Source organism: Pteropus alecto, unplaced genomic scaffold (assembly GCF_000325575.1).
Source record: "Pteropus alecto unplaced genomic scaffold, ASM32557v1 scaffold311, whole genome shotgun sequence".
Lineage (NCBI taxonomy): Eukaryota > Metazoa > Chordata > Mammalia > Chiroptera > Pteropodidae > Pteropus > Pteropus alecto.
The window spans coordinates 2,401,961-2,414,901 of NW_006431916.1; the positions used below are offsets into that span (position 1 = coordinate 2,401,961).

At 40.7% G+C, this 12,941-nt stretch overlaps 1 protein-coding gene across 1 annotated transcript in view; it reads left to right on the forward strand.

Annotated features, from left to right (window-relative positions):
• Positions 1-7,438: 7,438 nt before the first annotated feature.
• LSG1 (large 60S subunit nuclear export GTPase 1) overlaps positions 7,439-12,941 on the forward strand; it is a 27,684-nt gene continuing 22,181 nt past the window's right edge. The window contains exons 1-2 of the mRNA XM_006906164.3: positions 7,439-7,791; positions 9,346-9,472. Coding sequence (XP_006906226.1) covers positions 7,693-7,791; positions 9,346-9,472 — 226 coding nt within the window. The 5' untranslated portion in view covers positions 7,439-7,692. The remainder of the gene's footprint in view (positions 7,792-9,345; positions 9,473-12,941) is intronic.

Consider the following 12,941-nt stretch of genomic DNA (forward strand, 5'->3'; position numbering starts at 1 on the left):
CCACAAATCTGATTTCGTACCTCTTTCCATTATAACAATTCAGTGACTTCCCGCCAACCACAGATTACAGGCTCAGTTTCTCAGTATAACACATGAGAATGTTCAAGCCTGTCACTTGCCTACCTTTCCAGCCTCATTCCTCACTTCTCCTGGCCTTGTAATTTCTGCTCCAGAAATGAAGAATGGCCTGTTCTTCTCACCAGGCTCATGCGGCTGTTTCTTGTCTTCCCACCATTGCTATGTGGTTCTGTCTAACTGGAGTAACTTACTCTTGCCATTTCCCCCTGACTAACCCCTACTCATTTTTAAAGAGCCAGCTCAGGTACCATCTTCTCCAGAAAACTGCCTTGGCTTCCCTGTCTCTTTTTCCTTGCTCCCCTGTTTGTATCTCTACCTCCATACTTGCCTTATTGCAATATTATTGTCTTTTAACTCTCTGCCTCCTGCACTAGGCTGTGAGTTCCTTGAGGACAATGACTGTATTTAATTCACCTTTCTGTCTCCAGTTGCTAGCGCAATGCCTGCCATGTTAGTAAACCATAAATGTTTGTGGACGATAACTATGTGTTTATTTTCCCAGCAATTGGACTATCATAAACACAGACTGTCAGAATCGAAAGAGCCCTTTAAGACAATCTAGTCAACTCTACTTCCCAGGTTTTACAGATAAAGAAACTGAGGCACTGAGAGTGCATGCACATGACCATACAATTATTCAGCAGCCAAACCAAGATTAAGACCCATGTGGCCTGAATCTAAATTCAGGGCCGTTTCCTTTAGCTAAACATAAAGCCAGAGGCTTTCAAACATGTAAATGTGTAGAATACATGTTCTACATTCTCTCTCCTTCAATAAAGGACTATATTTTGAAGGCTCTTGGGCTCATAGGGGGACTGGGCATGAGCAGCCCTTAGCAACCAAACATATTTCTCCCTGTGACCTGACTGAGCTGCCACTCATTGGGCCCTTAATCAAAAGTCCCCATGTTACTGGCTCTCACTGACACCAAAGAGATTAGAGTTGAGTATGACTATCATTGGCTATACCCAGTGACACTTTGGTCTCCCTAGTGGTCAAGATCATGCTAAGGCCCATGAGAGTCTGGTGGCCCACTGGGTTCCTCTGCTATGATCAGTGACCCTTGACCTCTCTGTGGTTTTCACTTCAAAAACAATGAGAGTTGTATCAGTTCTTATTTCTTAGGAAATAATATAAAGAAGTACCAATGCAATTAAATGTGTATGGTAAATACTTGGGAAATTTTCAAATTGAGAGTAGAAAAGATATTACACAACCTGTATTTTAGTTTGTCTTTTGTTTTTCAGTTTCTCTCTGGGCCTGTGGGGCTGGCACATCTTTAGCTAAGCTATGCAAATGAACTGGCAAAGTAACAGCTATTCAATCACAGATATTAATTATACTGGCCTCTCTCCAATAGGTGCTGAGTAGATGCATATGGTCTCACCCATAAGGAGGCTATAATCCAGTATCCACTGATTCAGAGAGGACTCAGGGAGGTACTTCCGATATGCTGTAGGGAATAAAACATAGGTGCAGATAAGTCTGCTCTGAGATAATGAAATCTGAGCTTAACACAAAGCACTCTGGGGGCTCAGAGGAAAAAATAACTTGTAGCCAAACAATGAAGAAATGAGGATTCACATCAAGGATGGAGTGAGCTTCATGCTTCATTGAAAGATGAGCAGGTTGCTATGGACGGAGACAGAAGCAAGAAGTCCAGAGGGAGGAAATGGCTCACAAAGATGATGGCCAGTGCTGAACATTTAAGACTGAGGCAAAAGCAGAGAACTCAAGTGTACTGAGCACCTACTATGTGGCAGACACTGTGCTAAGTGCTTTGGATCCATCTGGATGTTTCATCCTCATAAGAATGTTGTGAAGTCCATAATATTCTCCTCATTTTACAGAGGGAATGGACTGAGACTTGGAGGAGTTAAAAAACTTGCCCAAGATCTCCAAAGCCTATGCTCTTTGTGTTTGAGTCAAGTTGGGGCCTGACTCTGGAGGGCCATGAATTGCAGCTAGAGGTGTCTCCCAAGCTGTGGTGAGTCACTAGAGGCGTTTGAGCAGGGACGTGCCATGATCAGAGCCAGAGCTCAGACATCCCAGCCCTGACTCACTGAATGTCCCAGAGCAAGATGCTGCCCCTCTCTGGGCCCTTGCCTCCCTGGTTGTGAGCTGAACAAATACTCTTCCAGTTCTAAGATTATAGGAGGCTATTTTGGTTTTCTAGGGTTGCCATAACAAATTATCATCAACAGGATGGCTTAAAACAACAGAGAATTTTTCTCTCATAGTTCTGGAGGCTGGAAGAAAGAAGCATGCTTCCTTGCCTCTTTCTCTTCTGGCGGTTGCCTGCAATCCTTGGCATTCCTTGGCTTGTAGACTTATCAGTCCAATCTCTTCCTCCATCTTCTCATGGTGTTCCCTCATGTCTTCTCTGTGTGTGTCCAAATTTGTATCTTCTTATGAGGACACCTATTATTGCATTAGGGTCCACTCTAATCCAATATGACCACATCTTTAGTTGATTACATCTGCAAAGACCTTATTTCCAAATAAAGTCACATCCATAGGTTCCTGGGGTTAGAACTGGAACCTCTCTTTTTGAGAGACACCATTCATCTCAAAACAGAGGCCATGACAAGAAATTGCAGATGTGAGAGAGGAACAATAGACAAATCAGACATCTACAAACTTTAAGTTCACCATGTGGCCCAAGCCCCGGAAATGTCCTCACCATGAAAACTGCTTGCCATGAAGCCCCTCCTTTCATGGGCTGCTCACTTAGAATGTTAGCCACCTGAACGAGGCCCGGCAGAAATACAAAGTCATGAGGGAGTCAAGAGAAGTGAAACAATGAGCTTCGCAAGTGAGCCTTTCTCATTAGTGCCACCAGAAGCAATGACCACTGAAGAGGGCCGGAGTGGTTTGCCCCCTCCGAAGGTGGAAGGAGGAGAAATCACTATCCCTGCATGGTTATCTTTAATACAGAAACCTTGGATCTTAACATTTCCATCTGTAATAATAGTATTTGTAACTAATGATGATCGAATTGGCTAGATGATGGTTTGCAGTGCCCTCAACTCTCACATGACAAAGAGGGCACGCTATAGTCTTCTCCCCAAATTACATGGTAAAGGCACCACCCTGCTATTGCCAGCCTAGGCACTCTTTCTGAGACCATCATTGTTTCTCTGTTATTTCAGATTTAGGGTAAGGAGTCTATTAGGCACTTCAGTGGTCATCTATTCCAACACTCACTTTGAAGCATAAATCTGCTTTAGAATACCCTAACACTTGGTTACTAGCCTTTTCTAGACTGGTGGCAGAGAGCTCACTACGTTGCATTCTGCCTTTGAATCACTCTGACTATAAGAAGGTTCAAACAAATTGAACCTAAAATTGTGACTCTGTAATTTCTACCCATTTGTTCTAGTTCTGCTTGCCTTATCTCTACTGAGAGCAATATTCTCCCTTCCCTATGATAGTCCTTCATATAAATAGAAATCGGCCCCCACATACCCTGGGAGTCCCTTCTCCCAAGGCTAATTACACTTTCTTCACCTTTTCCTTATTCCCTCACCATCCAAATTGACATGCTAACACTTATTAATATATTTATTAGAGTGATTCAAGGGGAGGGGTCACATTTAGAGACAAAATGTAAAATCCCAGTGGTCAGAAGGCCCTCCTGGTGGAGTAGGGCCTAACTGGTGGTGTTGTTCATGGCTCTGGCACTGGCCTGAGCTATTTAACCTTGGAAAAGTCCCTCTGTCAGGCAGATCACCACTAAAATGTAAGCTCATGGGGAGGAGAGGAGGCAGGAAATGTGTCCAATGCTGACTCTCAGAGCCTAGTGATGAATGAGTGAAGGAATAAATAAACGAGAGAAAACTTGTTACTTCCTATCTGCAGATTTCAGAGCTGGTGATTATTAATTTTACTTCCATCCTCCTTTACTTTGTTTCATTTGCTTAACTTTATTGGGCCTTAGTTTTTATAGCTTAAAGTTCAGAAAAATAACAGTGCCCTTTCTCACTTGACTGTGGTGAGGGAAAATAATAATTGCAAAATCATCTATGATTAAAAGACCCTAGATATTCCACATATAACTACAAGATGAGAAAAATTCAGGTTCAAATACAGTGTACATAGGATCTTGTAGCCTGTATCACCAAAGCAAGGGGTCCTTTATACTTTTCATTGTATATACAATGACTTGCACAAGCAGGTAATCAATGTTTGATTGAAGTGACTCAAATTAATAATCTATAATAACCATAAACAAAGGGCTACTGAATTACTGAAACTCACTCATGTGTGTAAATCCACCTATTTTCAATAGGGATAAATGGAGAATGACAGATAATAGAAGGGAGTTTCCCTACTGATTCAGTGGCTCGGCAGAGACTGCCAGACTTTTATTTTCACACCCCTCAGCCTTAGGCAAACTGCTTTAATGTCCTTGTGGAAGAAGTGGTGTAGAGCAGTGGTCCCCAACCATTTTGGCACCAGAGACTGGTGCTCCTATGAGAACTAATGCCTGATGATCTAAGGTGGAGCTGAAGTGGTGATGTTAGCGTTAGGGAGCGGCTGCAAATACAGATGCTTTTGTGCGGGCCTGCTGTATGGCCCAGTTCCTAACAGGCCACAGACCAGTACCCGTCTGCAGCCTGGGGGTGGGGGATCCCTGGTGTAGAGAGTGGGAGAGGACAGCAGGGCTCCAAACTTGCCTTGGAACAATTTTTCTGCCACTGACACATTTTTGGCCAAAGAGTGAAAAGAAAAAACAAAAACCCACCCACTGTTCCCTCTCCCTCCCCAGACAGATGTGGAGCCCAGATACACACAGTGTGGAGTTGGAAAGCAGAAAGCTGGAAAGTTACTCCAAGGTTTGTTCCTGGGTGTGGGTTTCAGGGTTTGTAACTACATTTGTTTAGCTGCAGTAAATCAAGTGTTATGCAACATCATGAATGAGGAGCACTCCTGTGTTGCTAGATACGAGGCTTCCAATCCTGAAATCAGTGCAGCCTCCTCCAGGGGTCAACTATTTACAGAAGCCTGACTTCAGTGGAGGGATTAGCTATGTGGAGAATCGGGAGGATTTTGCCAATCTTCCAGACACAAGCCGGGTGGATGAGTGTTTGCACTGTTGTGTCAAAGTGATGAGGGAAGTTTGGCTGGGTTGTTTTGTATCCTGAAGTGTGTGGGTGGAATGACTTCTCCAGTTGGAGGGCAGGGACCTGGGCTGATTCATCTTTGCAATCCCCTCACTTGGGCAGCAGCCAGCACCTTGCTCCACTCTTTACTACCACCTCATACATAGCTGCCCCCTCTTTCTCACTTTGTTCCTCTGAATCTGAATCCTATGATCTTGTCTCATCAGTACTCTCAATTCCCTTTCTCCTTGCTCTTCTCACTGAACTGGCATCATAATCTCTCAACACGGATTAATTATACATCTGGATTCTCACCTGCATCATCCTTGGGGGAAAAAAATTTGTTCAGCTGTGAAAATTGATATTCTATGACTACTGGGCAATGCTCTTGCAGCGTTATCTCATTTGCTACCTCTGCAGAATAGGAATTATTTTTCTCTTTAACTAGATAAGAAAACTGTGGCTTAGCCAGTTATTTTTCAATGGTAGATTCAAGGAACTTCTTGCGGGAAATATTAAATTATTTCTGCTTTACTTATTTGTCAGTTGAGAATAGCTGCTGCTATTTCAATCTTTTAATGTCAGTATCTTTTTGTCTCGCCGCCAGTTTTGATTAAATTGCCACTTTATTTGGTCAAGATTTTTTTTGAGCCCATGAGAAGAATGACTGTAGAAACCCAAAGTGTTTGCTTTTTAAAATTCTCTTAAGGCGACAAAATCTACAAACGGAAACAAGGGTGAAGTTCCAAGTTCCTGACTGAACTCTAGGAATGAGATGGCAGGTTTCTTTATATTACCTTGTTATTATTGTCATTAGAAGGTAAAATTCATTTACTTTATGAATTAGTTTTATCTTTAACCACTAAACTCCAAGAGAATGCCAGGAACTATCTGCTTATTCTCTTCCATGGGTATTCTCCATATCTTACTTCTGGAGATTATTTTCAAGTTTTTTAAACATACACTGTTTCTAAGTGGAGAAATGGAAGAAATCATGTTCTGATACATTCTTTTGCTGATCTGTGAACCCTGCCTTTGCAAAGCCTCGCCAACTACTACATGGTTTGTGAGCAAACCCTTGGGTGTTTTCCCAAAGTTCACTCTAATTCAGTAAGAGCAGTGAGGTGTAATACACAGAGTCTCAGCAAGAAATCAGAGATAGGTGGGTGATATGGTCCTAGATTGCAATGACTGATGTTTAGCCAGTGCACTCCAGTGTCTGCATCTGCATCAGGAGGGAGTGAATTTCTCTCGCCAAAGTGTGGCCCATGGACCAGACCAGCAGCATCAGCATCAGTGTCACCCTGGAGCTTGTTAGAAGTACCAAGTCCCTGGCCTCACTCCAGACCTTATTAATCAGAATCTGCGTGTTATCAGAATTTCCAAGATTCACATGCACATTAAAGTTTGAAAAACATTAGGTTCTGAAACACATGCTAATAACCCTCATTCTTCCCTTTCTCCAGTAAAAGATAGTTGATGAGAGTTGGGTTTGGCTCCTGACACCACACATATTCCACCTGCTTCTCTGAGCATCCTAACATTGAGGTGGTCCTCCCCGTTAATGAAATGTATGTAAAACGCCCAGTACCCACACAACTCTAACCCAACTTTTTATATTCCCATTACAGGGAAAATAACGGTAAAACGAGGAACAGAAGCCAAAGCAGAGCAGCCTCACCGTTCCACTTTAATTACAGAAAAATTTTAATAGAATTCTAAGTGGAACTTTTAACTTAAAAAATATATATATATAATTGACTTTTGAACAAGGCGAGTGCGGGGAGGGGGGTAGGAGAGTGGGGTTGTTAGAAGCACCGACCTCTAGCGGAGTCGAAAATCCTCGTATAACTACTATTTAAAATAAAGCTTTTAAGTAAGATCCCGTTGGCTTTCCCTGCAAATTTGCCAAGCTCTGGAAACATTACTCATCCTTCCATTCCGAACTCCCAACCAGGCAGGGTTTTCTCCCCAATTCGTAGCTCGGGAAGACTAAACAAAAAGCTATTTAGGTTCTAGGAATGACAGCGGCGAGGCCATATCTTGGGACGTCAGCCGAAAACAAGAGCCAAGCGGCAATGCCACTTTGCAGAAAGCCCTGAAACATCCTCCCTTCGAGTCTCCGCCTTCTTCTGATGAAAACAGCCGGGAGGCGGTATTAGTACCGCGAATACGAAAGGCCATGTTTTCCAGCTCTCCTAGTTCCCCGCCGGACTCTAAAGATCGACGCACAAATCTGGAAGGTACCATTCTTTAATTCACTCACTTGAGATATTCTTAGAAATATCTACGGAAAATCAAGTGACTAGGAAATTTTTAGATTTGTGTTTTATAATGATGGTAAACTCGAGATATAAAAAGGCAGTTTGGAGCAACTTATTCCTTTTTCCGTTCAGCGCGGTCCTCCACCACTTGGGCTCGTTCATACCCCACTTCCGAGGACCGAGCTCTTGAATAGCAGAAAACGCGTGCGTTCGGTTAAGAAGGTTTGTGTGGTGGCTGTGTTGCCATGGGCCGGAGGAAAGGTCCAGGCACTGGGTCTCTCGGCCGGGCCCTTATCCGCCATCAGACTCAGCGGAGCCGTAGCCACCGTCACACCGACTCCTGGGTAAGACAGATCTTGTCATCTTTCTCAGACTGTCTGTCTAGTTATGAGAAGGTGAATGTGCGAAGCCTGGAGTCAAAGGGCACAGGGAAATTTTCCAGAGGAAGTGACATCTAAGTAGAGTTTTGAAGGATGGGTATAAATTTCTGCCAGGTCGATAAGCAGGTCTTTCTTCTAGGCGGGACACGAGGGTACAGAGTTAGAGGCTTGAAAGGAGGGCTAGTGTGACGATAGGCTGGAGTGATATCCTCAAAGGTCTTAAATGTCAGGATGATAGTTTGGTCTTTGCTTTATAAGCCATTGGAACGTTCGGAAGTTTCTGAGCAGGAAAGACACATAAACTACTTTTTGTATTAATTTGTTCAAATAATTGTCCCTCTAACAGTTGCTAGTTGTTACGAGAAGTGCATGATAACTCTAATTCCTACCTCACCCTTATTATTCTCTAGTGGTTTGGCTCAAAGATGAACAGCTTCTCTCCAAATTGTGGTGGGCCGGCCTAATGTTTTCTTGGGCCTAGGGCCGGTCATAGTTTTAAGATCCTTGAAGAATGGGCAGAGTATTTTGACTTGTGCTTGTTATTTAACCATTCACAATCCCAGATAGTTGACACTAAGTTCTCAGTAAGAATCTGTGCTAAAGTCAAAAAATGACCCTGGTGCTATCTATGTGCTACTGTCGCCCCATCTAATTTACATCCATATAATATGCACAGTAAGCAGCATTGAGGGCTCATCAATATTTATCAGGTCAAAATTTCCCTGGACATTAGTGGTAATTTTAATATGATTTTGAAGCAACTTGTTTTTAATGTAGTGTTTAGGAAACGGTGGGAAGATTGAATACAAATTCGAAAAAACTGAATTCTAACCCTTACTCTGATTTTTACTGATTCTGTAGCCTTGGGAAAACCATCTAACCTTTTAACCTTCAGTTTTTTAATTTATTTGTACCTGTACTGAGCATGCAGCTGGGATGGTGTTTATCAAACTTTGGATTGTGTCTGGTAATCAGTTAAATGGATTGCAACTAGCCCTTTTTTTAACCCTCCAGAATAGGATTCAAAATATCATAGTGTATTTCATGTAATAAGTTAACTTTTTCAGGGTTCTTTTGTTTCCATTTTACTCTACCAAATGGTACATAATTGTATCACTCTGTGTATCACAGCATTTGAGTCACTGGGTACAAGGGATTTCTTACTGTGGTTCTCCAAAAAATTTTGACTACCTGTGGCTACCGGGACCAGAGAGTCTGGGTTCAAATTCTACCTCTGACATTTATTAGCTGCAACTATAGGCAATTTATTTAAGCCTGTTTCTTTGACAGGTAAAATAGAAATATATTAAAATTTGCTTAAAAAGATTTTGAAAATTAAATGAAATAATGAATGGGAAGTACTTATGAGGTAAGAAAATGCTCATTTAAATGTTAACTATTATTAGTATTGACTCTAAAATGGCTGAAGACTACAGAATAGTTCTTGGGATTTTAGAGTTTGTTTGACTGTCAAGAACAGAATAGAGTAGCTCTCTTTTTACCCTGTTTTGCACATAGTTACACACAAGTGAACTCAATGATGGCTATGATTGGGGTCGTCTTAATCTTCAGTCGGTGACTGAACAAAGCTCCCTTGATGACTTCCTTGCAACTGCTGAACTTGCAGGAACAGAGTTCATAGCAGGTAAGTTGTTTATTGCTGAGTGCATCTGACACTGGTCACATTTCTGTCTTTACTGACCAGACACAAATAAATCTATGTGGAAGTATTTTGTGGAACTTACTAAACTTATAAATGAACTGTCTTTAACCTAAAGGCAGATATCCCAGAAGCATTGTGGGAAAGTTTAGTTGAACTTAGGCTGTGAGCTACAGAATGTGCCACAGTTTTAAAATTGAGCTCTCAAAAAGCACTTCAAATAATACATCATCATAACAAGTTTAAGAAACTCAGTCTCTCATAGGAAAAAGACCAGAGTCAACATTATGGTGGACAATACCAGCGTTTCTCAGAATGTTTTCTGATACCATTGTTAGAAACAAAATTCTGGGCTTGCAGCTATTACTTAGGCAATTTGGATTGTATTTTAAAGCACTTGTCAACATATTATAGTGAATTTTCCATGCGTATAATTTGTTTTAGTCACTGCTCTCCCTTGTTTTTTGTTTATTTCTTTGTGGGAATGTTGTTTTGTTTTGGGGCTATGTGTGTTTAGACACTTAGAAAAGTACCTAGCACAGAGATGGCATTATAAACTATTATTTCTGTTTCTCTTTTATTATTGTAAATGTTATTCTTTTGTTTAGCAAATTCATCTATTTGTTTAACATGCTCTTATTGAGCCCCAGCTACTCTCAGTCTTTGTACTGAGAGTACAGCATTGAATAAGACAAATTTCGTTAGGTGCTATAAAATAAGTCTGTAGCAGACAATGGAGTTATAAAAGATGGAGTTAGTATTCATTTCTATCTGAAGGAAGACTAGGGCTGATCAGGGAAAGCTTTACCCTGGAGCTGAGTCTCAAAAAATGAGTAGATGTTAGAAGGATGGATGAGATGACACAGGATGGTATACACAGACAGGCAGAGGATCCAAGCTAAGATATGAGTAGCAGCCTACATTGTTTAGAAAATGGTTAGAAGTTTGGCCTTTACTGGTCCTTAAAGTATACAGGGACAGGATAAAATGAGCAAACACTGGGGAGGTGGGCAAGGGCCAGATCCTGGATAAGCTCTTTCAAGGAGTCTTTGAGGGACTTAAGCAAATATAAAATATAATTTCATATTTTATTAAAGATGACTGGTGAATTTTGAAGAAGACCAGTTAAGAGACTTGCTTTAATCCAACAAGAGAAGCAGGCCAGAACTGAAATAGCAATAGTTAGAAGAATGAAGAAAAGAACAGGAATAATATTGTTAGGGAGCTGGAATAAACCAGACTTTGTGGAGGGGTGGAATAAGTAAAGAAAAGCAAAGAATGGTAGAGCCATAATTGGAGGTGAGAGAAAAGGAGAGTGGAAAGTAATTGAATAGAGTTAATGAGAGTGTTGTGTTCTTTTGAGATATTTGACTACAGCAAGGAAAGAGAGAGGTTTGTGTATGTGTGTGTGTAAAATCAAGGTTAATATTAGCATGTACATAGGTTATGGAGTGAGAGCCAATAGAGAGGGAGAGGTTGAAAGTACAGCATTTGATTTGGCAGGATCTATTACAAATTTCCAAATTTTAGTATCTGTACTAAAACAGTGGTTCTCAAATTTTAGTGAACATCAGGATTACCTGGAAAACTTGTTACATGGATTCCTTGGCTCTTTTCCTGGAGATTCATTAGGTGTGGGTTGAGCCTGATAATTTGCATTTCTAGCAAGTTCCCAGATGGTGCTGTATTTTAACAGTGAATACTTGGAAACAACCTTAAATGTTCAATAGATGGGAAAATGGCTAAATAAACTGGTATAGACATGCTATGAAATACTATTTGTCAAAAAAGAATGCAGTAAGTTTCTGGATACTAACATGAAGAATCTCCAAGACCTATTATCAAATGAAAAGACCAAGTTGGAGAATAGTATGTATAGTATGGTACCATTTGCATTAAAAAAAAAAATCTGACCTGAGTACTAGATATATCAGGGTGATGATCATAAGTTATATAAATGTCTAATCACTGTACTGTACACTTGAAACTAATATAATGTATGTCAATGGTAATTGAACAATTTTAAAAATTACTCAAAAAAATCTGACCAATCCATATATGTCTGTATATATTAGGAAAAAAACTTGGGAAGCTGCACATTTAATCAGTAACCTCAAAGGAGGGAACTGGGATTGCAGGGGTGGGGAAAAGATTAGAGGTTGGTCATAGAAATATGTGCCTTACAGTATGGTTGAATTTTTTTATAAGGAGAGTTTATGTATTGTGTAATTAAAAGTTAATTTTTAAAAATATGAAATAAAATAGAGATTAATGAGGAAACGGAGCAAAGTTTGAGTTTGTAGGAGATGAAAATAGAATGGGACCAAAAAGTTGGAGAGATTAGCTTTATGCAAAAGAAGGAGTGCAGCTTCCTCTGAAGCTGAAAGAAGGGAGCTGAAGGTCGATGTGCACACTGAGGAATGTGTAGATGAGAAGTTGAGATGGGGCATATCTAATAGCTTCAATGTTTCTCATTAAGGTAGATCATCTTCCGAAAGACTGCGGGCAGAGGAAGAGTAGGGAGCTTAAGGAGAGTATTTATAGTTTAGGAAATGGGAAAAATAAACCAAAAACATGGAAAGATTTTCCTCCATCTGTGGAAAGTCCTAAGGACTTAGCTAATATTAGGCCCATATACTTGTAGTGACAGTGTGATATTGTGAAACATACATATTTTATTCTATAAGAAACATATATATTTGGTCTTCTTCCCAGGTTCCTGACGTGAAAATTTCTAAGACCTTTGGAATCTCTGGAGTGATGAGAATGTGTTTTTGTATGCGAATGTGATCATTGGTGGTTGGGGTCCCCTAGATAACTTCAGGCTGAGAGTTGGGATCCAGACAGACCTGGTCATAATTAGAGGGTTGGAACTTTCAGCCCCACCTTTGGAGAGGAAAGAGGGGCTGGAAAATTATGTAATCACTAATGGCCAATGATTTGATCAGTTGTGCCTACAATCAATGAAAAGGCGAATGCAATAGAAAAATGGACAAGACACTTGAAAAAACGCTTCACAAAAAAGGAAAGCCAAATTGTCAAAAAAAAATTTGTGAAACACGAGTTAAAACTTAATGAAATATGCTATCTACCCACCAGAAATTACAACATAAAAAAGACGGATATCTCAAAGTGACATTATTTATAGTTAGTGTCAGAATAGAATGGAATTGTAGGACACCCAGTTGGTGTCTGGAGAATTGGAGAATTGGTGCAGGAAAACCAACACATTTGGTGTCAAAGTGTTGATGGTGAACACAGTTCAGAGACAGATGGCTCCATTATTGTGTAATTGCAGCAGCACTCATAGCATTGGTGTTGAAATGAGAACAAGAAAGGATAGTTGGCTTTCTGTGAGGTTGGAGATTTGGGAGTATGTGCGGTGGAGTAATGAATTCTGATGTTCAGTCAGAGAGTGGCTGAATGTGTGTACCATATAGTTGTAGCCAAATAG